Source organism: Ascaphus truei, chromosome 1 (genome assembly GCF_040206685.1).
Source record: "Ascaphus truei isolate aAscTru1 chromosome 1, aAscTru1.hap1, whole genome shotgun sequence".
NCBI classification, from domain to species: domain Eukaryota; kingdom Metazoa; phylum Chordata; class Amphibia; order Anura; family Ascaphidae; genus Ascaphus; species Ascaphus truei.
The window spans coordinates 224,377,351-224,401,836 of NC_134483.1; the positions used below are offsets into that span (position 1 = coordinate 224,377,351).

At 43.2% G+C, this 24,486-nt stretch overlaps 1 protein-coding gene across 4 annotated transcripts in view; it reads left to right on the plus strand.

Annotated features, from left to right (window-relative positions):
* Positions 1 to 24,486, plus strand: part of MCC (MCC regulator of Wnt signaling pathway) — a 366,135-nt gene that overhangs the window by 319,098 nt on the left and 22,551 nt on the right. For all 4 annotated transcript variants that reach the window (XM_075601563.1, XM_075601553.1, XM_075601572.1 and 1 more), the window contains 3 exons: positions 3,105 to 3,205; positions 4,432 to 4,615; positions 19,055 to 19,289. In XM_075601563.1, the coding sequence (XP_075457678.1) occupies positions 3,105 to 3,205; positions 4,432 to 4,615; positions 19,055 to 19,289 (520 nt within the window). The remainder of the gene's footprint in view (positions 1 to 3,104; positions 3,206 to 4,431; positions 4,616 to 19,054; positions 19,290 to 24,486) is intronic.

The window sequence follows — 24,486 nt, forward strand, 5'->3', positions numbered from 1 at the left end:
CCTCACTGGGAGAGGGATCCTGGTCCCACTGGGAGAGGGATCCTGTTCTCACTGGGAGAGGGATCCTGGGCTCACTGGGAGAGGGATCCTGGTCTCACTGGGAGAGGGATCCTGGTCCCACTGGGAGAGGGATCCTGGTCTCACTGGAAGAGGGATCCTGGGCTCACTGGGAGAGGGATCTTGGTATCACTGGGGAGTTAACAGTTAATTAACTTTTTCACCTGCTTTTTGCAGGAGGGGCCTGCAACATTTCGGACTGTAGAAAGGATTTGCGCGCGCTGTCCCTCCAAAAGCTCTCCCTCGACTTCCAAGTCTCCCCTGCAGCTCCTAATCTCCCGTGATCAGCGGGGCAGACTCAGCACATATTACACAAAAATAGGAGCGCATGGAAAGAGAACCAGAAAACCCGAAATGAGTACATAAATCTTTCTAAAATAAAACATGAAATACTACAAAAAATTGTGTGAAAATGAAGGTCACATAACACTACATTAAGATGTAGACCACATAGATCAAAAAACGCCCGTGACACACACCAAGGATCGGGTATTGACACCCGAGCTCACAAAGGAAGCACTTCCTGGTTGGTAAATAGGAAAAGGAGACTAAGCCAACAAGATGGTATAAAACAGACCTTAGTGCCCAAAACCCTCCTAATGGCGTCCTCGTGGTGTCTCTGGGCAGCAGCGCTGAAGTCCGTTGTCACGTCGCTACGTATGATGTCACCCGCAGCGACATTACGTCTGTGACGACGAACTTCAGCGCTGCTGCCCAGAGACACCACGAGGACGCCATTAGGAGGGTTTTGGGCACTAAGGTCTGTTTTATACCATCTTGTTGGCTTAGTCTCCTTTTCCTATTTACCAACCAGGAAGTGCTCCCTTTGTGAGCTCGGGTGTCAATACCCGATCCTTGGTGTGTGTCACGGGCGTTTTTTGATCTACATCTTAATGTAGTGTTATGTGACCTTCATTTTCACACAATTTTTTGTAGTATTTCATGTTTTATTTTAGAAAGATTTATGTACTCATTTCGGGTTTTCTGGTTCTCTTTCCATGCGCTCCTATTTTTGTGTTAAACATTTCGGACCGTTCCAGCTCTGACAGGGTTAAATCGCAATACGTTTAAATCCTTGCCTGTTTATGGTTCTCGCGCGCGCGTGGTAACTCTGTCAGCGAGCTATAGTGACAGCCCTTCTCCTCCATTTGCTCTGGTTATTAATGCTGAGGAGAAAATGTTGGCAGGGACATGAACGGATCTGTTAATACGACATGACAGCGTATGTATTGCTGAGCCTTTGCCTCATGCTTCAGGTGAGCCAGGAGTCACAAGGCTACATGCCAGAGAAACGCACCAGTGACTCTATAATGTTAGCCCTACAGCATCTCGTTGTAACAAAAATATATTGTCTCAACAAATAGGAATTGTTTATGATCAGTGGTGGGTGCAGCTAGTACTATCAGCTCAAACTTATCTAGAGTGGAAAGTAACATTTTATTTCCAGGGGAAACATTTGAACCTGTTTAATGTCAGTGCAAACTGCAAACAATTCAATGCAGGCCTCTCTGGTATTTAATCAGTTTTCAATGTGCATACTGCAAAGTCGTTTGTACAGGCTGCATGCTTTTTGTCCCAATTTGCAGCGAGAATTTGCTTATCTCTGTAGATTCACGGAGATATTTAAACACCCTTCACATTCTAAAATGTTTTCAAATAATTAAAAAAAAAAAAAAAGTGTATTACAGTGGATAATGTTTTTTTATTTTTTATTATCCAATTCACAAGCAGTAAAGATTAGTTTTCCTTTACTTCACAGTTGTTAAATAAACATTGGGGGCCCAATGTCTGAATCAGTGGCTGTAAACGTTGTATTAAAATGCCAGGTTCACATCCCTTTTTATGTGTACCTTGAATGATGTGATATGGGGCTAGCCAACAAGCCTATGCACGTAAATCTACTGCCGAGTTCACTACAGTCAATGTTATCCTGCTGATGTATTCTGTGGCGTTCCAAAGCCATTTGAGCCATCTGAAAAGGTCTCTTCCACAGTTCCGATTGTTTGAACACTGAGCCAAACATAAAGTGTGTGTGCGCCAGGATCATTGGGTAGCTCATTATTCAACCTGACTTTTATCACAGAGCCCAGGGGATGAGGAACCTATTTCAGGACAACAAATCTTGGAGTCAAAAGAATTTTCCACTCTGTGTAAATGAGCAGATAGCTACACTTACCAGGAGTACACGTAAAAGTCACAAATGCAGAAATAATATTAATATGTTGCATTGATGGGTCACATATAGAATAGAAGAGGAAATTATTTTATTTAAAAGTACTTGTCTATAAAGACACAGGGAAGAATATACATGGTGAGTACATTTGCTGTAAAAGCAACACTGTTTCATGTGAGGCCTGGCTCTAAACTAGCATATATTCTGTCTACAATGTTACAGTTAAACCCCATTCTGCACTTCCACCATTTCCCGTGAACCTTTGACACCTGCCTATGCTTTCTCCTGGAACTCCAGTTGCAATTCATCAGATGTTCTCCCATGGCAGCTTTCTGCAATGTTTCCCCATTCTCCACTTTCTGACCGATACCTTATTATCTTCTCACCTGCTGGATGCAGAATGTTTAATGTGTGTGTTTCTTTGAACTGTGCCCTAAAAGAAGACTCCTGTGTGGTCTCAATCTTGTTTGTAACAAGCTCTTTATTGTTATATTGCTCCGATGGAAAAACATCCTCTCCAATATGGCAACTAACATCACCTACTATAAAAACATTATTTTGCAAGTGGCCTCCAGGAGAGGGATTATCTGTCATTCATTTTCTCTTGTGAAGTAAGGACACATACTGTAGGTTAATCTTCTTCTTTTACAGTTCCTTTTTTTCCTTTAACATTGATAAATTGTGGGGTTTAATAACAGATGTCATGGAGACACTGATCACAGTATTTAATGCTGCAGAGTTTAAGGTCGCCTGTGGGTCACTGGATTACGCACTACCTGTGCGATGTCAAGATCTCCTTGCTTGTCTCGAGATGAAGTGCCTTGGCTGTTTAAGCCAGTATTGATCCTGGGTTTTCTGCTCTCTCTGGTTTCAGTGAGCAGTGTATCGAGGCGTACGAGTTGCTGCTGGCACTGGCAGAAAGCGAGCAGTCCCTCATTCTTGGGCAGTTCCGAGCTGCAGGTGTCGGATCAGTGGGTGAGAACTAAGTGGCTCCCGTCTCAAATATTCATGCTGAATTACTACATGCCATATGCAGAGAAACAGCATGGTTAGCAGCAGTCACAAAAGCTCATTTGCGTTCAGGCTGGCCTTAACAGAGACATAGATAGATATACAATGCTTAAAGGTGTGATCCTGTGTGGACATCATTTTCTTTACATCATTTGATGAAGAAGACCACCCTGAGTCGTATTCCTGGTCATATACTATATCTGTATATTTATGTGATCACATTTGCATATGTAAATTGGTTTATTTCCAAAGTATCGATCATGTTTTTACAGGTATCTCCCCACATAATGTGTAGATAAGGGTTTTGGGAGGTATGTAAGTCAATGGGTACTCTAAATAGGACTCACTCTCCCCCTCATCTCCACCTCTCCCCCTCTTTTCTCCACCTCTCCCCCCTTTCCCCTCTCTTCCCTATTGCCCAAAACCCATATTTGAGGCTGTGGAGATTTTTACTTGGCAAACTGCTGGCAAACGTTTGAAAAAGTTCGATTTTTTTTGAAGTTTGACAAAAAAAATTAACATTTCGCCAAGGTTTGTGAACTTGGTCGAAAAGTTCACACATCTCTAGGTGGCAAAGTAGAAGTTATGAAGTTATAGTGTAAAGGTATTAATTATACACACACGTACAAAATCCTACTGGCACCAATGTAGACATCTCCTTTTTAAAAGGGGGTTGTTTGTTGTGCCAATTTTAATTACCTGCATGTCATAAGGGTCGGCACCCTAGGGGCCAAATGACAGGGCAAGTCATGCATTAAATGCCTGTTTTCTAGGGGGGGATCACAGTGAATGCGATCCGAACATAAGTTCTGTATCTCCCCCCCCCCCCCAAACCATTCATATCCTGGGGGGGCTCTGCTCATGACCAAATTAACTACACCAAGCGATCACATGGTTGAGCGCCGGAAGACCGGTGCCCAGTCTTTAGGCTTTTAAATGGTTAAGAGGCGGTTTCTGGCCTACACTGTGGAAGCCAGTGTCACCTCTTCTCCAGTTGAGGTGATAGCAGGACAATACACTGAGGCCTCTCCAGAACCAAAGCGGTTTAGTTCATTCCAGAGTATCCGATAGGGAAGACTTCTGCCCCCTTTATTTAGAATGAATATACCATTGTTTTTATTTTGAATATAGCAGGTTTATTTTTATATACTCATTACAAGATGTCTGTCTGTCCTGGTTGTGTGATTTAGCTGAACAGTCAGGCGACGAAAACATCACGCAGATCTTGAAGCGGGCCCATGACTGCAGGAAGATGGCGGAGAATGCGGCTAAAGCCCTGCTGATGAAGCTGGATGGCAGCTGTGTGGGATCCTTCGCTGTCACTTGCTGCAGTGTGCAGCCTTGGGAGAGCCTGTCCTCAAACAGTCATACAAGGTAAGTTACAACAAGGGCTTCCTGACCCGCCAGACAGAACTTCATTTTGTTTATTTAAGAGTTTAAACTGTCCATTCCCTCAATATATCTCCTCCCATATATTTCTAATTCTTTCCTGCACCCCTTACACCGATGGCTCCCTTCCAGTAACCTCGTCACCCACACACGGTTTTTGCATGGGCAGCCGGATAGTTGGTAGAGATCAGTCACACCCTCTTGCTGTTGATGCCTCTTGGTTGATACTCTGCTCAGTGCTAAAGCCTTTGTTGTGTACGTACATTTCCGTTCACCACTCGGATTTTTACGTGTGGTGTACAATATTTTCCAACCAGCTTTTAGGTTCAGTTAGCCCAAGAAAACGTAATGCAATCTTGTAGTTAAAATCTTTAGAAGCCTATTGGAAAATCTAATCGCTCATACCTACATACATGTGTAAATACCCAACTAAACTGTAATCTCTCCTGCTGCCCTTTTGACATACACGGTTGCAGTTTGGGTCACATGACGTCTCCTATGTGAAACATTTAGCTGCTATGCATACTTGGCATGTGTTACAGTCCCCTGTGCACGTTCTCTTGTCTCATTCCTCTGCCCATCCATTGCTTCCTTTTCGCTACCACTCCTCTTCCCCCTTCTAACATCCTGTTCTTCTGTGCTTTCATCTGCAAAGAGATGCCTGTGAAGTGATTGTGAGCTCTCTATAATCTTGTGTAAAAAGAATGGTTTCTATGTGCGTTAGGCGCCCAAAATGTAACTGTTACCAGCATTTTCCCTGAAAATGTCCCTTGTTTATCTTTCTCCCACTGTCTCTCTGAGCTGAATTATTGCATATGTTCTAGAACCTCTGCTCTGTCAGTGCTCCGCTGTGTCATGGAGTTAAAGCTGCAGTTCAGTCTTTTTTTTTTTTTTTTTTTTACTTCAATAGTTTTATGTGTGCAATCTCTAATTACCTAAAGAACTGTATAGCTGCAGGTCAATTCGTTCTCCATGTATTGATAGGCGAAATTTCGTGACATAATTAGTGAAGGGATCTGTTTTTCTTCTGCTTCTGTCTCTCAGTGGAAGCTCATGAATATTCATGAGCATTCCTGCACTGACATGTGCTAGAGGGAGGGCAGGGCTGACAAAGGTGTGTGCCAGGGCTTGTGACAGGACATGAAGGGGCAGTGCCTTAGCAAATGGCTGTTAAAATACAATACAAGAAAATTGGTCTTTCAAAGTTGTTTTTTTAAAAACAGAAAATGCTAAAAGTATTTTTTTTTACTACAGAACTGATTTATTACAAAAAACACAAATGCAGGATATTGACTGAACTGCAGCTTTAACTGTTTTAGTTTTTGATATGACATGGTATAAATAATTGACTTGTCACTGATTTCAGTCTACTATCAATAATCTTTTATGCACATCATCTCTCAAAGACTATGCGCCCTTGAGAAGCAAACTATAAAACACATTCAGATTGTTGTTTAAAGGTTCATATTTACTGTTATTACATTTGTAACACTAGATGTTTTGTAACATACTTGGTAAAAAAAATTACAGTCATCAAAAACCTGGATGTTTATAGACAGGAAATGTATATGGTTAGAGATATACAACCCGCAGGCTGGTACAAATGTAGTTTTAACCTGTTGGTTTCTAAATTAATCTGAAATACAGCTCAACCCCGTTATAACGCGATCTGTTACAACGCGAATCCGCTTATACCGCAATGCAAGCGTGGCTCCCAATTTTCCTATTTATGGATACTTTACAACACGATTATTGGTATCTTAAATACTTTATTGTATAATGCATTCAGTTGCACATTATTTGTAACGCGATCCGCTTATAACGCCATGTGATTCTTTGGACCCCAAGCACAGCGTTATAAGGGGGTTGAGCTGTACATTGAGTGGAAGGGAGTGGAAGGATGAAAGTTTATATTTATTCTTCAATTAAAGTACTTATCACCTAATACATGCACTAATTGAAAGGTGAATTGAAAGTTTATTCTCAACAACCTTTCGATATATTGATAGAGGAAAATAAAATAATCATGAGTATTTATTGGAAAACTTTAGAATCAAGAGCTAAACAGAATAAAGTGAAGCAGTGAGCAATGTTATATGCATTGGACTTCTCTGGGAGATCAGAAGATCTGCCTGGCAAGATCAGGGCATAACAAGGCACAAGCACTCCTGAACCTTTTTTCTGAGGAAGTTCAGTGGGGTCCGAAAAGTTGAGCTCAAAGTCTTATAAATGTTATCGTTTTCTCCATCAAAAAAGCGTATCCCATTTGCCCTTAGAATCTACTGTACATAGGTTTTCTGCAAAGCACCCGATAATGAACTATTTTGTATGCGAGTGCTGTTACACTGACTTTTTGTCATTATAAAAGTCTGGGGATATTACACATTTTCCAGTAGAAATGATCAAGAACAGTGGTCCCTCAACAGTTGATATAATCTGGAACAAGCCTTCCTGACCTGTAGTATGAATACCACACAAGCTGTTACAAAGTGTTGGACACCAGTATTTTGGCTTCAAGTCCCCCAGTTGCTTTGGAAGAGGAAGACAGAAGCAAAAAATTAAGCACAATATTCACATGAGAGGTATTTGATTCTAAGGGAAAGATGATATAATCTAGATATTACATGGACATAGAGATGTTGATAGCCCTGAAAAAACTTCTAATGCTGGACATTCTTATTCTTTGATTGAGGTTGGGGAACCCTGATCTACAGCAAGCAGCTCTGCCTAGCTTCCTAGGCGTGCTGGGAGTGGCAATACTAATATAAATAAACAAAGATGTTTGGAAACGCACAGGAATTGTGTGGTAGAAGAGAACATTGTACATAAAAAGAGCGTGCTGTGAAAAATGGGATTTGGTAGAATTGGTTCTTCAGAGCACTGGTACTGTGGATGACAGGCACACTATAGCGATAAACATAATTAAGGGGCTTACCGTAAGGCTGTTTGCGAAGCAGTGTGGTCAACCCCTTCACTGTCAGTAACGCAGTCACAGCAAATGGGTTAATATGACGTCTTCATTATTTGTACTGGGATAGATTATACAGTGATTTTTTCATTGGATTAATAATTAATTGTTTTTCATTATGGTTCGTTTAGATGGAGTCCAGTCATGGACAATTATTCTCTAACGAATAGCCTTGTTTACAGACTCTAATGTGTGGTTCATCTGGCCTGGGCTTATTGTAATGAATGGCAATGCCGGCTTCTATTTGAGCAGTGCTATTTCTATGTAGCTAGCAGACTGTGTGAGTTGTTATGTTCTTAGCATTCATATTTGCAGAGCACATTATAATTTGACCATTTCAGAGGCTTCCATTGACCCATTTGTATCTGGCCTTCAGTCATTGCATTGATGTGTTGCAGTCTTGCCTTGCAGCAACGTGGTTAACTAATGAGCTCAATTATACTGCAGCTTTAATTTGATCCAAGTGACTGTTGCAGACAACTAGGAAATAGCAAATTATGTCTCCCCCCCCCTTTTTTTTTTTATTACTGCTATTCTGTTTATTTTATTTTCAGAGGAAAATTGCCAAAGATTGTTTAATTGCTCCTGTTATGCTGTGTGGAAAGGACCTGTTTACTGATATTTCCAGTGAATTTGACAGCGAACAAAATGTACCTTTTCTTTTACCTGTCAACACCGCTCAATAACTTTAAAAAATGCTTCTGTTAAGGATGAGTTTGAAAGATTGACCTGGTATGCACCGTGCTTTACCAGCACAGTTAGTAAAAGCACACCTGAAGAAGAGACCTGTAAGGTGTCTCTGGTTCTATACCCTATAATGTAATCTATCACAAACTACGGTTAGCCCGTTAAACAATATAACAAGCTACTGCATAACAATTTGCCAACAATGTGTGTATCATTTCTCGAAAGCTCCTTCTCTGATGTCAATCTTAGGCCTAGGACATAGTGGAATCAGCGTCACTGAGGCGGGCTGAGCCGCGCTGAACAGATGAACAAAGCCCCTGCATCTGTAATCAGCGCGGCTATAGTTTCTCCCTCCGCATGCGTGCTGATGCGTGCGGAGGCTGAGAAAATCAGAAGAGACAGGCAAGTTTGAAATTTTGCCGCTTGGGGGAGTGGAGGAGCCGTCACATGACCGCTCCCATCCAATGGGGCTGCAGCCGGCATTTTACCTACTGTGTCGGTGAGATAGCAGAGCCACCAGACCAGACAGAGTAGAGGCAGCACAGAGGTGTGTGTGTGTCACTGTGTGTGTGTGTGTGTGTGTCACTGTGTGTGTGTGTGTGTCACTGTGTGTGTGTCACTGTGTGTGTGTGTGTGTCACTGTGTGTGTGTGTGTGTGTGTGTGTCACTGTGTGTGTGTCACTGTGTGTGTGTGTGTCACTGTATGGCAGTGTGTGTGTGTCACTGTGTGTGTGTGTGTGATTTATGTGTGTGTGTGTGTGTGTGTGTGTGTGTGTGTGTGTGTGTGTGTGTGTGTGTGTGTGTATATGTGTGTGAATATATTTATCAAAGTTGCACAATGTTAATAAATAATTTATTCTCACAACATGTCTTTTTTTTTAATTTTTAAAATATTATATAATACACACACACACACACACACACACACACACACACACACACACACACACACACGTTCCCCAGTGACACACAAACACACAGACCACTTCAAAGTGACACACACAGTTACCCAATGACACACACACACACACACTGACAGCTACCAAGTGACACACACACAGTGATACCCGCCTCCCAAGCGCGCTTGCTGTCTCGTCTGCCAGGACACCAAAAAGCTCCTGGTAGAGCGGGCGGCAGCAAGCAACAGCACCAAATTCTTTGTCCCAGGCCTTATTGTTTTTGTGTAAAGCGCCAACATATTCCACAACGTGGTACAATGGGGCCACGAGCTTTTGGATGCTGGGCACTGTGGAAGATAGAACACAGCGTCACACCTATGGAAGTACCAGCACTCCCTGTCTATCGCCCCTCCCCCCCTATAGAACACAGCGTGTTCACATTCAATTCCAGACTTTTTTGTGCGTGCTACAAATACAACATTATTTTATGATGTATTTTTTTTTTACTAAGATTCTAATGTTTATTGTTAAATAAAATATGAACTCACCTTCTAACAGAAACAATGCGATAGTGGTATACCGCGGCACACTCCACACACGACGAACTCTACGGCGTAACTCGGAGTTAAGGAAAGATAATAGGTGCACTTCTGCGAGTCATAGGATGCTGCAATAAGATGCATACTTACTATAGTAAGAAAGCAGTAGGTAAAACAAAATATTGTGTTAGTACACCAAGAGAAGTGGTGTAGATTAAGAATAGCAGAGGGCCAAGGACAGAGCTTTGTGGGACCTGAACCGAAAAAGCGAGTGAAGTGGAGGAGACACCAGAGAGGGAAACATTGGAAGAGCGGTTGGATACGTTGGACATGAACCAGGAGAGGGCTGCGTCACGAAGGCCAATGGAGTAGAGAGTGTGCAGGAGAAGTGGGTGATCAACAGTGTCGAAGGCAGCGGAGAAATCCAGGAGAATTAGTACGGTGAAGTGACCACTTAGACTTAGCCGTGAGTAGGTCATTGGCCACTTTTGTTATTGCTGTTTCGGTAGAATATAGAGGATGGAAACCAGATTGCAAAGAGTCAAGCAGAGAGTTGGAGGAGAAGAAGGGAGTTAAGCGGTTGTATACAAGCTGCTCAATTAGCTTGGAGGCCAAGGGGAGAAGAGAGGGCATATCTAGAGAGGTTGGGTCGAGAGAGGTGTTCTTTAGAATGGGCGTGATGAGGGAATGTTTAAAAGAAGACAGGAATGTGTCAGGTGTGTGAGGTTAAAAAGTTGAGTTAGGATGGTGCTTAGTGTGACAGAGGGAGTGGAGGAGACGGGATGGAATAGGATCAAGGGGGCACGATGTAGAGCGAGATGATGAGGAGCAGGGAGACTTCATTCTCAGTCACAGAGGAAAATGAGCTGAGGGTGCAGGTAGGTGTGCGAAGGGAGGTAGGTGGTGCGTGTGGAGAATGACCTAAAGAGATGTCATGTCTGAACCACTCGATCTTATTTGTGAAGTAGGTGTCAAGGTACCAGACAGCTGTAACTATTACACAGTTATTTAATTTGTATGTATAATATGCAACAACTTGGGAGGGGTCTGACTTCCTTTAGCTGTTCCCTTTTGTTTGATATCGGTGTCAACAGGACCTACCCATGTCTTACATAGGCACTGTTTCTTTCCCCTTATCCTATGTGACCTGGAGACCATATTGATTTCCCAAAAGGAAAAAATAAGCAACAAATAGAAACGTAAATATATCTGGGACTGTAGGGCCCCTGGGGATGAGAATAGTGGGATTCAGCCCTTAATGACCCTCAAATTATATTTAAAAATTAACAACTTAAAGCAGCAATCCACTCTACTTGTTTTATTTTTTAATACACGCGTTTTTGTTTTCGTGGTGCAACGTCGCTTATGCTTTCTACAGATTTAAAAACGTATGTAATGCCTCCAGCAATGAAGATATTAAGGGGAACAGTATAGTGCTATTATTGCCATGATTATATATTGATAGAAAAGAAGGGATGGCAAGAGGTGATACAGACTTTCAAATACCTCAAAGATATACAATTTAGGTCGTTATTTACTGCGGCATGGCTATATACTCAGATCAAATGCAAGAGAGAAATCCTGTACAAAAAGGATATGGGGTTGTATGGAACTCATCAGAAATGGTAGAGACGTGCAGTGGAGCGGAAGTTCTCAACTTGTTCCATATCACGGGCCACTTTAGTGTTCATGATGGTTTGGAGGATCACACTGCTGGCGGAGGGGCCTGCGATGCATTGCAGTTCATTGCTGATCCCTCTAGCAGAAAAATGATTACCTCTGCTCATGCATCCACGCCCAGCCTGCGCAGACCTAGCACCCTGAACAGGCATAAGAGGCTGAGCACTGCCATTTATATATTCAATTGGATGTAAACTCCTTTAGAGCCGGGCAGGGAGGGTTATATATTTCTTTTTGTGTTCATTCTTATTTTTATTTTTTTATTTTTTCCATGCTTCACAAATACATAAATTAGTGAGCTCTGAGGTGATTTTAGGCAGAGATTACTAAATGGTGCTAATCGAAGTGCCTTTTTATTATGGTAGCGTGGACACAGTTATATGTTTTCGGATTTAAATACTTTAAACTCGGAGGAAAGATGCACGAATGTGACACAGAGAGAAAATAACGCAATGTGTATCTGTTTTTAGCGCAGTGCTTAGGTTTGTGACATTTGAGACATATCCTCTTTGTTTCCTTTCAGAACATATTTTTCCAATGTCCTGTAATTCCCTATTGCCATCTCTATTTCTGAGCTAATTATTATTGAGTTGGCAGGCTGCAGTTTCTAAACGCTATCCCATTTACACAGGGGATTTGGCTATGCCAGCATTCAGGAATTGTCTGATAGCTGAAAATTGTACCTATGGTTCAAACCATATACATTTCATATAATATATATGTTCAATTTTATACAGCTATTTTTCTTGTGGTGTCTTAGGACAATTCCAAAGCATAAAAGTGGGTACCAACCCGTAAATTTGAATTTGCAATCCTTTTCTCGTTTGAACAAGACCCGTACTATTGCATTTTTAAAGCATCTTTTTTTTATAAGTGGCGCTTCCAAAGATGAAAGGTTTTGTAAATCAGATTTGCACACCTTTTAGCTTAAAAAAAACCAAACAAACATTTATCACTAATATGTTATGCGGTCTGCTCCATGGCAAAGGAGAGATTTTTCCATTTTTTTTTTAATTCCTGTGGTCTCTCATTAATGCTTCAAAAACAAAGCAACTTAATACAAAAAGTGATGAACTCCCTGGATGATAACTGAGATCCGTCAGTATTCCAGACAGACAAGTTACTGGATGACTTAACCCTCAACCAGCAGATGATTAGAAGTCCTCCAGAGACTTGTCTCTAACTTGTGCTAAAAAATGCTGTTTATTTTTGTTTTAACCCTTTAACTGCCAGAGGGGCCAGAAAGCCGCTTCCCTTCTGACAGCAAAAGGGTTAACCCATCGTGTCCATTGTATGCACGTGAAGTGTGATTGACATACATGTATTGTTTACACTTTTAGTGAACACGTGATTTCTCTCCTTGTCCCCAGTGCATAACTTTTAGTATTCCCTTACAAAGAAAACACTTCCACCCAGCGTGTTGTTGCTTGATGTGTTTGAAACGTTCCATCACATCCCCGTCATACTCGTTCATATTCAGTATCTCTCCAGGGAATTAAGTGACACTCGTTGCATGGCTGTCTCCTTCATTCAGATCTTACAGACCCCAGTAGACCGTAGGTGCAGTCACTTCGCATCCTACACTAACACTATATTAAAGTGAAAACAGTGACCTTCTCTATCTTCTCCCTCCTCTACCTTACCGTACTGGTTAGCTCAACCTCCAAAGCACAAGGACTCCATGATAACTTTATGAAAAGTCCCCCTGAGTCAATGCAGGTTAACAGGACATGAGCAGATTTCCCTCTGTCACTGGTGTAGGAATGGTAATGTGTTGGCCAGTATGTATCTAACTCAGGGATTCCCAACCTTTTTTGTTCGGTGGAACCCTTGAAGTATTTCAAAAAATCTCGGGGAACTCCTATATGGCTGACACATATTAGCTTCGACAGGGGTAAATCACAAAATGTCACACCTCACGAGCCACCTCTATTTCACACCCTCTACCCATGTATTTCTCTCCCCTCCATCTCACTTATTATCCGCCCCCTCCCGCCTCGCATGTATTTATCCCCTGCGTCTCACTATTACTCCCTCTTTTCCTCACTCACGCCCTCCCCTCTCTCCTCTCATTAGCTGCCAGCTTCTGTCAATTACCCCACTCTCACTAAATCCCCCTACAAAATATATACCAAAAAAACCCACCCCGCCAATACATATTAAACTTGTAAAGTGAGAAGGGCTGAACTGCTCCAAGGAAAACAGATTTGGGCCGCATGGGTAAAATCATCATCATCCTCATATCTCCCCCAGCACCCCTCATCATCATCATATCTCCCCCAGTACCCCTCATCATCATCCTCATATCTCCCCCAGCACCCCTCATCATCGTAATCCTCATATCTCCCCCAGAACCCATCATCCTCATATACCCACCCCCTGCATCACCCCCACCCCTGCATCTCACATCACTCCCCCCCCCTTGCATCTCACATCACCCACCCCATCCGCATTTCACATCACTCTCTGCCACCCTGGATCTCACATCTGCCCCCTCCCCAGAATGGCAGAGCAGGCAGGCGCTCGCTCTAGCTAGCAGCAGGCACCGGAAGTGCCGGGTCAAACTGCTAGAGCGCGCTCCTACCCTGCAGTCCTGAGAGCAAAAGCGGGCTCTGGGGTGGGTGAGGGGGTCCATAAGAGGAGCCCCTGAGACAGCTCCACGGAATCCTGGTTGGGAATCACTGATCTAACTCAGCGGTGCGCAAACTGTGGGGCTGGGGGCGCGACACTGCCGACGGGGGGCGCGGGGTTTACAGAGGCCCCGCGCGCTTCCCGAAGGCACTTAAATTAAGTGCCGGGGGAGCTGCAGGGCCTCTGTAAACCTAACTTACCGTGGCTCCGGCGGCTTCCTCCCTGCTGCGCCATGGCAACGCGGCGTCAAAATGACGCTGCGAGGTCATGTGACGTCACGTTGCTATGGCAACGTGACGTCATTACGCCGGAGCGCGGGTAAGTTGGGGTTGGGGGGGGGGGCGCGGGAGCGAGGGGACAGCCGTCAGGGGGGCACAGGGAAAAAAGTTTGCGCCCCCCTGATCTAACTCATGGAGAGACGGGCCTCTAGCAGCTGACAGTGATGTAGTTGTGATATATTGCAGAGGAATGTATGAAAATAAATAGCTACTTCCCATTCCAAAAGTTGTTGTTTTTTTTCCCACTTTGAGAGAGCAGCAACAAGAAAAGTGTATCTCCGTGACACACATCGTGCTGCACAATAGAATAAGTATGGCCAGAATTGAGTATTGTCAAGAGCACTATTTTTAAAACCTCTTCTGAAACTGCAATTCATCTTGGCAAATGCTTTTAGATCAGAGAAGCCAGAGAATTTATACCAATGTCATATTTTAGCTGAACTCAATAGCAGACAGACAGAGCTATAAGATTAAGATCTGGATACAAGCCTACAGCTCTGCCTGGGTTTTTGAGAGGAGAATAAGTACAGTACAGGCTGAGTGAATATCCAGCAGACAAAGCATTTATCCCATAGGGACTTTAACCACTTTCCTGAAGGAATCGCTAGCAATATATTGCTTTGCTATGTGCTTGGCACCTGCAGCAGCTAAATGGTTAGGCAGTTAGAGTACTGCATGACATAGTACGGGATTATGTTTTCTTCTGTGGCCAGAGTTTTCATTAAATATATTCTCTGCGTACTTTTCTCTTGGCTCTCCGTACTGACAGATTGAGAGCCCTTAGCCCGGCTTGGAGTTGAGCAGGGCTTACGTTTTCCCAACACCGTGTCATGGGGCTGAAATGGTATCTGCGAGTAGGAACGGTTTGTTTTGGAGGCTTTAATAATTAGGGCATGTAAGTGTTTCCACAGCTCATGTACCATTGGAAATGTGCTCACTTTTAAGTTCAGAGTTTGCAATACAGCATCAATGAGTTTCATGTCATGTTGTAATAATTTTCTTCATATACCGCACTACAGCTTTTGCAAGATCAATGGGAACCTACCCCAATATAATTGCAATGTAATGTAGCTGTAGCATGCCCTCCAACTGTATCTACTGTATTTAGCAGGTACTGTATGTGCTTCTTATGTCCTGTACCTATTACATTTAGCTGTACCTGTTTCTGCTGATGGTTGAAGCTCTGAACCTTCAGCTAATTAAAACAACCAGAAAAATTACCGATCGGCTGGTTAGGGGGGATTTAATTCTACTTCTGGTACGTGTGCGCATGCGTAAGAATATATAAATACATCCAAACATATACATTATATTAATATGATCCTAGCATATAGTAAATTGTGTGTGTTACAGAGTCTCCTTAGGAGATATCACTTGCTTGGAAGCTCCTCTATCCTGCAATGGCAAATAAAGTGCACCTATTTTCACGTGCCCAATTTTAGAGGATCTGCTGTATACGGGGCATAGGGGACTCTTTGTGATGTCACATGGAACTGTCTGCCACTCCAAAGCCATTGCTGTCTCAGCGAGGCCACTCGTGTCTTGTATAGCACAGAGAGTAAGACGACTCCTGGGGGCCTGTAACCAGGATATTATCCTCAATGTGCATTTTGAGATTCAGTTCAGAAGAAATATAACGTAACAGCCCCACAGACTACATAACAGGTTATTTAACCAAGACTCCAATGTTTCAGCGGCGTAACGCAGACTTTATCAAGTAGCCGAAACGTTAGACATTTGGCTATATAAATAACCTGCTATGAAGTCTATGGGGCTGTTAGTTTGTATTCCTTCATCAGTCTGTTATTGGGGCCTTACATTGAAGCCCTATTGACATAGTGAGCACCGGTAATTGAAGTGTATATCTTGGTTCTATATTTTAAGAAGAGTGCCTGGAGAATTCTCCCGTCATATTCAGTTTTGAAACACACATTTGTTTTTGAGGCTGCCCTTTAACAAAACTCACTATGGTTTCTTCCCCGATTTTTTTTTTCTCCTTCTAAGGCCTCGGTCCCGCTGCGCTCGGTGGCGCGGGCGGCCATGTCGCGAGTTCCCCACCAGCAGGGGAATCCTGCGGAGCCGGTCCCGGTCCCCCCTGGCGGCACAGAGCACTACACGCTGTGGCGCGTCAGCCGCTAGGAGACACAAGAAAATGGTGATCCCTAGCGTTGACGCGTCACGTGGTGTGGCTGTGAGCCAATAGGGGGAGGAGGGGAGGCATATCGCGGTCTGTGTATGTCAGCGCCCCGCCTGTCTGCAGTGCGGGCGCGCTGACTCTGGGAGCGGGGCCTTAGCCTTAGGCTGAGGCCCCGGTGTCGGCGCTGTAGTTGCGCCTACCAGGCTGGCGGCTCATGCAGCTGTGCTCCGGGGTCTGCGGTGAGCTGCAGGGGATAAGACAGGGGGCGGGGGGGGGTGGCCAGCAAGTCCTGAACACAGTTTTTCTGTCTTAAGTCAAATCTGCTCGCGCAACGCGGCAGCCAAGGCAGGTACTGGGCCCAGCCCCATTGAGGGGCGGTTCTTGTCCCTGCAGCGCCTGCCATAGTGCGAGCTGCAGCATGTACCGGGGACCTAGCCTTATGCAACAGAAATGAATGCAAAGCGCTGCAAAGTTATTATTATTATTATTATTATTTGCTGACATTTGTTCTCATACAGTATTTGTTGTTTTGCAGCGATATTTCGTGCCATTTGTTATATTTTCATGAAGTGTTACTTTGAAGTTCCTGCTTTTTTAAGACGTTTACATTTGCTGCTGCAGTTTGCTGGCCTCTCTGTGTGCTGCCATTGTGCGTTCTGAGCAGAAGGATGCTGCTGATGCTGCTCTGCGCTGTACATCTGTCCATGCGCAGCACCCAAACGTTCTAGTTAGATGGACAGGCCACTTAGCGCTGTGCTCAAACTGCAACAAATTAAAAATGCTCAACAAGCGAACACATCCACTACCGTTTCAATGTTTTTTTTCACAATCTAAAATAAGTGTATTTGTAGTGTGAAAAGCTCACTAATTAGAGAAATATTACCAAATATGCATATTTAATGTTGATCACTGAGTCGTATGTATTTGAGGAAAGGGTGTAACAAATCTCCGAACTTTCAGTGATCGGGGCTCAGTTGCCAAGTGTTGAAGTAAATCACAAGTTCTCCAAAACAGAAAACGATGTTTTTCATCCCAGTTACATACTTCATTGTAAAAGGGCAAACTATAGACACCATTTGTGTGGTTCTTTCAAAACCAATAGAGAACATTGACCCAATGTCAAAAGAAACTAATAGCTCACATTCTCGCAGCAGCCACATGCTTTGTTTACAGCCGCCTGCAGGAAAAAGTTAATTCCCTCACAAAATACTGTCATTATGAGGATAGAAGAATTTATGTTAAGGGAAGAGACTTAGGCCTCGGTCCCGCTGCGCTCGTTGGCGCGGGCGGCCATGTCGCGAGTTCCCCACCAGCAGGGGAATCCTCGCGAGCCAGTCCCGGTCCCCCCTGGCGGCACAGCTGACTACACGCTGTGGCGCGTCAGCCGCTAGGAGACACAAGAGAATGGTGTTTCCTAGCGTTGACGCGTCACGCGGTGTGGCTGTGAGCCAATGGGGAGGGGAGGCTGCGGGAGGAGGAGAGGCTTCGGGGAGCGGGGAGGAGTGTGGAGTGAAAGCAGGTGAGTGCCTGTCTGTGTGTCTGAGTGCGTGCGTGCCTGTCTGTGTGTGTATGTGTGTGCCCGAGTGCGTGAGTGCCTGCCTGTGTGTGTGTGTGTGTGTGTGTGTATGAGTGCCTGCGTGTGTGTGTTTAAAGTTACCCTCAGCAGCTCCAGCTCCAGCCCGAGTCCGTGGAGGGAGGGGGGGGAGAGTAGCGGGTCCCTCCGCTCAAGCCACGCCCCCCCTCCCTGTCAAGCCTCCCACTCCCGCCCACCTCCCGCTCCCTACAGACCGCATATCGCGGTCTGTGTATCTCAGCGCACCGCCTGTCAGCAGTGCGGGTGCGCTGACTCTGGGAGCGGGGCCTTAGCTAACTTCGTTCTTAAAACACTACCCTAAAAAGTTCCACAGAATGTGGGACCCTTGGATAAATAGATAGAGATCAAAGATGGGAGATACGGTTTCAATATCTTTGAAAGGGGTGTGTGTATATGTGTATATTTTAGGACTGAAACGTCGGTGCCTGCTTTCAAATATACTATTTGACACCTTACATTGTGTGCTGTCTCATGATTCCCGGTCTCACCTTCGGTATCGTATACCTATACTATCTATATGTGACATGCACCAGTTCTATTGATTATTTCAATCAGAGTGCCAACTGCCCTGCTAACTGTGTGTGTGTGTGTGTGTGTGTGTGTGTGTGTGTGTGTTGTACGCTGTACGCTGAAAGTTATTGTGCTCTGCATTATATCATTACAATCTGTAATGTCAAGATGTCTGTAATGCTTATGGCGAATATCCTTGTCGTGGTCGTTGTCCCCTCTTCCCTTTCTCTTTACCTCCACCTTATTGTTCCCACTATGTTTACTACCTTGCCCCCTCCCTCACGTAAAATTGTTTTTAACAGGTATATTGGATTTCCACTTAAAAATCTGTAGCACACAAATATGTATTTTTCAAGCTCTCCCATCATGTCATATTCTGCTGCTCTTTTAGCTCATTGAAATGCTTTCTCCATCTGTCTTTCAGTGTGTTGGTTGTCGGGGCAGGGGCACCAAGATAAAGCAAGATTTCAACTCTAACTTTTTTTCCATCTACTCTTCCAGTACCACCAGCTCAACAGCCAGTAGCTGTGATACAGAGTTCACCAAAGAAGATGAGCAGAGGCTGAAGGATTACATCCAGCAGCTAAAGAATGACCGGGCAGCCGTCAAACTTACCATGCTGGAACTGGAGAGCATCCATATCGATCCTCTGAGCTATGATGTCAAGCCACGTGGAGACAGCCAGAGGCTAGATCTGGAGAACGCCGTCCTAATGCAAGAGCTTATGGCCATGAAGGTAAAACTGATAGCACTGCTATGCTTTTAATTCTGATGAGTGGTGCTCATTATCATCAGATAACTGTTCGGTGGTCCATACTAATGCAACCAACTCATACTGTCATATTTCATAACGACATTACACTTAACTGCTTTTCTGCAATTAAGGGGCTTAAACCAGAGTACAAATGAAAGAATTAAGATAATCCGCTTCACTTTCAAATTCTCCCATTATATCAATGATTTGTAATATGTTTTATTTAGTTCTACGTTTTTTGTCATTTGAGAGGGCAGTTATTTTTCATTAAAGTTGGTGTCAGAAGTCCTGGTTATTCCTCTACCCTTTCCCCTGATATTGGTCTATTTAATGTGTATCGTTCTGCAGTAAAGTGCTGCGTTTTAAGCATACAACTCTTTGTGTCTGTGTTGAGAGATTTTGCCTGGCTTGTATCATTGTGAGATATGAGGAGCAGTTACATTTAGCAATAGGAGGTATTATTACTGACAGAACTACTTGACACACTTTACACTCTGCTCATATTCCTCGACCTCTCTGCAGCATTGGATACTGTGGACTACCCTCTTCTCCTTCACATTTGCTATACTCTTGGCATTCATAACAAAGCTATATCCTGGATCTCCTCTTATCTCTCCCATTGTACTTTCAGTGTCTCTTCTACTAACACCTCCTCCTCCTCTTTTGATCTCTCTGTGCGGGTACCCCAGGGCTCTGTCCTTGGATTCCTTCTCTTTTCTATTTACACACTCTCTCTAGGTGACCTAATCACATCTCTTGGGTTCAAATATCACATCTATGCTGATGACACACAAATTTACCTTTCAACCCCTGACTTTACACCTGGTGTACAGTCTAAAGTTTCTGACTATCTCTCTGCTATATCATCCTGGATGGCCCTCTGCCGACTTTAACTTAACATGGCAAAAACAGAGCTCCTCATACTTCCTCCCACACCTGGCCCTACTACCGCCTTCCACAGTACTGTTGGAAGTACTAACATTCAGCCAGTAGACCAAGCACGCTGCCTAGGGGTCACACTCGACTCCTCTCTCACATTCTCTTCTCGCATGCAAAAGGTAGCAAAAAAACTGTTGTTTTTTCCTCGGCAATATTATCACTATACGCCCTTTCCTCTGTTGCTCGACTGCAAAAACTCTGACACAGACACTCATTTTCTTCCGTCTCCACTACTGTAACCTCCTGCTGTCTGACATTCCTGCCTCTCCCCTACAACCTATCCTAAATGCTGCTGCCAGAATCACTCTGCTCTTTCCTAAATCTGTATCGGCATCTTTCCTGCTGAAATCCCTCTCCTGGCTTCCTATCAAATCCAGTATCACACACTCAATTCTCCTCCTCACTTTTAAAGCTTTACACTCTTCTGCTCCTCCCTACATCTCAGTCCTAATTTCTCGCTATGCAGCATCCTGACTCTTGCGTTCTGCTCAAGGATTTCTTCGCTCTACCCATTTTTGTATCTAAAGCCCTCTCCCGCCTTAAACCTTTCTCACTGACTGCCCCGCACCTCTGGAATGCCCTTCCCCTCAATATCCGACTAGCACCCTCTCTATCCACCTTTAAGACCAACCTTAAAACACACCCTACTTAAAGAAGCATATGAGTAGCTCCATGGCTGATAATTAACACATCATACATTAACCTTGGCCCCCTGCAGATGCACTTACCAGAACGCCCTCCTACTGTCTCTGTACGTTCTTTCTACCAACCAATTAGATTGTAAGCTCTTCGGAGCAGGGACTTCTTTTCCTAAATGTTAATTTTATGTATGAAGCACATCACCCCTTTGTGTGTTATTTATATGATTGTCACATGTATTACTGCTGTGAAGCGCTATGTAAATTAATGGAGCTATATACTGTAAATAGACACACATACATACTGTACATACACACATAATGGGATAAATCCATTCCAGCATCTCTTGGTATCATTTCTCTCCCTTCTGTATCCAAACTCTCTGCCAGTATTGAAGTGAAGAATACTAGTCTGGCTAATAAATCTGTGTCAAATACAAGACATGATTAATATGTCTCTTCCATTTGACACATAGACACAAAATAATAATAAAGTGTTGTCCATGCACACTTCAGGAGCTTGATACATAGCTCCTATCGTATTTATATATACATAGACTTAGTGTATTTTATGTATGAGCGTGCTCTCTCATCGCGTTATTGAAAACTCACAATGCTGCATTAAGCTGCTCAATCAATATGATGATGGACTGTCACATCTTACTGGAAACTCAAAGCTCTAGAGAGAGGATCTATTTGTCAGTTACGACACCATATCCCCGATGCAAATGTGACTGCTGACTGTGTGAGGCAGTAACACGGCATTATTTAGAAGTATCCCTGCTGCAAGGCAGCTTCTGCTGTGCTGTTTCGCCAGTGGAATAATTACATAGTTACATAGTAGATGAGTTTGAAAAAAAGACGTGCATCCATCAATTTCAACCTATGCTAAATTTAGACAACAGATACTTTATCCTATATCTGCACTTACAGTATATTGATCCAGAGGAAGGCAAACAAAAACCCCAGTGACACATCATCTAATGATGTCTCCTAAGGGGAAAAATAAATTCCTTCCTGACTCCAAATAATGGCAATTGGATTACTCCCTGGATCAACATCCTTCCCATGTTTACTTATTTGGTATATCCCTGTATACCTTTCCTTTCTAAAAAGATGTCCAACCTTTTTTGAACAAATCTATTGTATCTGCCATCACAGTCTCCATGGGTAATGAATACCACATTTTAACTGCCCTTAATGTAAAGAACCCTTTCCTTTGTTGCTGGTGAAATCTCCTTTCCTCCAACCTAAATGGATGCTCCCGAGTCCTTTGTACTTCCCTTGGGATGAAATAGTTCTTTTGAGAGCTCCTGAATATATCCCTGAATATATTTGTATAGTTATCGTATCCCCTCTTAGACGCCTCTTCTAATTTAAACAAATCTAATTTAGCTAGCCTCTCCTCATAAATCAGATTATAGATCCCCTTTATTAATTTGGTGGCTCTTCTCTGCACTCTCTTTAGTTCCATAATGTCTTTTATATAGAGTGCAGCCCAAAATTGTACTCCATGTTGAAGGTGTAGTCTTACAAATGCTTTATAAAGGGGAAAAATTATGTTTACTTGCCTTCTATCCATTGACCGTTTAATGCAAGATAAGATCTTGTTTGCCTTTGCAGCTACTGCATGACTTTGGGCACTATTGCTAAGCCTGCTGTATACAATCACTCCCAAATCCTTCTCCATCAAGGATTCTCCTAATTTAACCCCATTTAATTTGTAAGTTGCCCGTTTATTTTTGTTTCCCAAATGCATAAACTTACATTTATCTGTATTAAACCTCACCTGCCCAAGAATCCAGTCTATTCAAGTCCTTCTGGAGAGATATTACATCCTGCTCTGATTCTACTAGCTTACACAATTTAGTGTCATCAGCAAATATGGTGACTTTGCTCTCTATGCCAACCTCAAGTTCATTCATAAGCAAGTTAAAAAGCAGGGGTCCCAGTACCGATTCTTGAGGTACTCCACTCAAGACTTTAGTCCAATCTGAAAATGTTCCATTTATTACAACTCTCTGTTGTCTGTCCTTCAACCAGTTTTCAATCCAGGTGCAAATATCTTTACCGAGTCCAATATGCTTTATTTTGTACACCAACCTCTTTTGTGGAACCGTATTAAAAGCCTTTGCAAAATCTAAGCAGACCACAAAACAACTGCATTACCCTGGTCTAAATTCCTACTTACCTCCTCAAAGAAACTAATGAGGTTAGTTTGGCATGATCTATCCTTCCTAAATCCATGCTGACTATTAGTAATTATTTTGTTTTCCATTAGGTAATCCTGAATATTATCACGTACTAAACCATCAAGTAGCTTCCCCATTATTGATGTCAGGTTTGCAGGTCTGTAATTTTCCGTTTGTGATCTAGCTCCCTTTTTAAATATAGGCACCACATCTGCTTTACTCCAATCTTGTGGTACTGAGCCTGTGGAAATGGATTCCTTGAATATTAAATGTAATGGTTTGGCTGTTACTGAACGTAAACAAAAAAGGAAAAACCGGCGCCTTACAAGTCCATATATGTGAATCTTTAAAGTCCAATTATGGTGAGAAGTGTCCAGAACTCTTCTAATCCTGTGCTTCCAAGTGATTGAGTGATGATATGGCCGTGCGTTCCGTGATATGTGGATCAAACACAGAAAAAAATCATAGTGCAATAATGCTGGCAAAATCACGTAAAACTGACACTACATACAATAGATACTGACAGATGACTAACAAGACAGACAAAACCACATAAAACACTGACAGATAAGACAGATGATAGCAAGGCTGAAATTATAAAAAAGCTAATTTAATACAATAAAAAACAATAACATTGCTAAAGTACGGGTGACAGTGAGATCGCTGGTCCGGTGTGTTAAAACCAGGACCCTACTCACAAGATGGATGACGTATACAGGCACAAGTATTCAACCGCAGGGAGGTGTCAGCTTGTCCTCCGGTACACTGGAGTGTTTGTAGATGCACTCCCGTGCTGTCCCGCATGCCTAGGACGGATGCTCCGACACTAGGGGGAGGTAGAAGCCTTTAGGTAGAAGCCTTTTCCTGCTTGGTCGTGAGATACAAGCCTGTCGCGCTGCTCACGTCAGTCCCGTCAAGTATAGCTTTGAACTTTGACCCTACGCGTTTCGTGCGCTTGCGCGTCACTTCCCCTGGACACTTCTCACCGTAATTGGACTTTAAAGATTCACATATATGGACTTGTAAGGCGCCGGTTTTTCCTTTTTTGTTTATACTGTTTATCCTGATTGTGTCAATCAGTTTTGTGCCAGGCAGCCTAGCCCACATTAGGGGTTAATATTCCTAAATAGGTCTCACTACCAATTAATTTATTTTAAGCGCTTTTTCCACACCACCCTTTTTCATATTACTGAACTTAACTCCTTAAGAACTCTTGGATGTATGCCATCGGGGCCAGATGCCTTATTTCCTTTAATTTTGCCTGCCCATCTCACACTGAAAGGGTCCTATATTTTCTTTTCTTATTTTTTTGTTGTTATTAAGGTACTTAAAGATTTTTTTAGGGTTGTTCTTTCTATTTCAATCCTTTTTTCATTTTTTCATTATCCATTTTTGCTAATTTGATTGCCC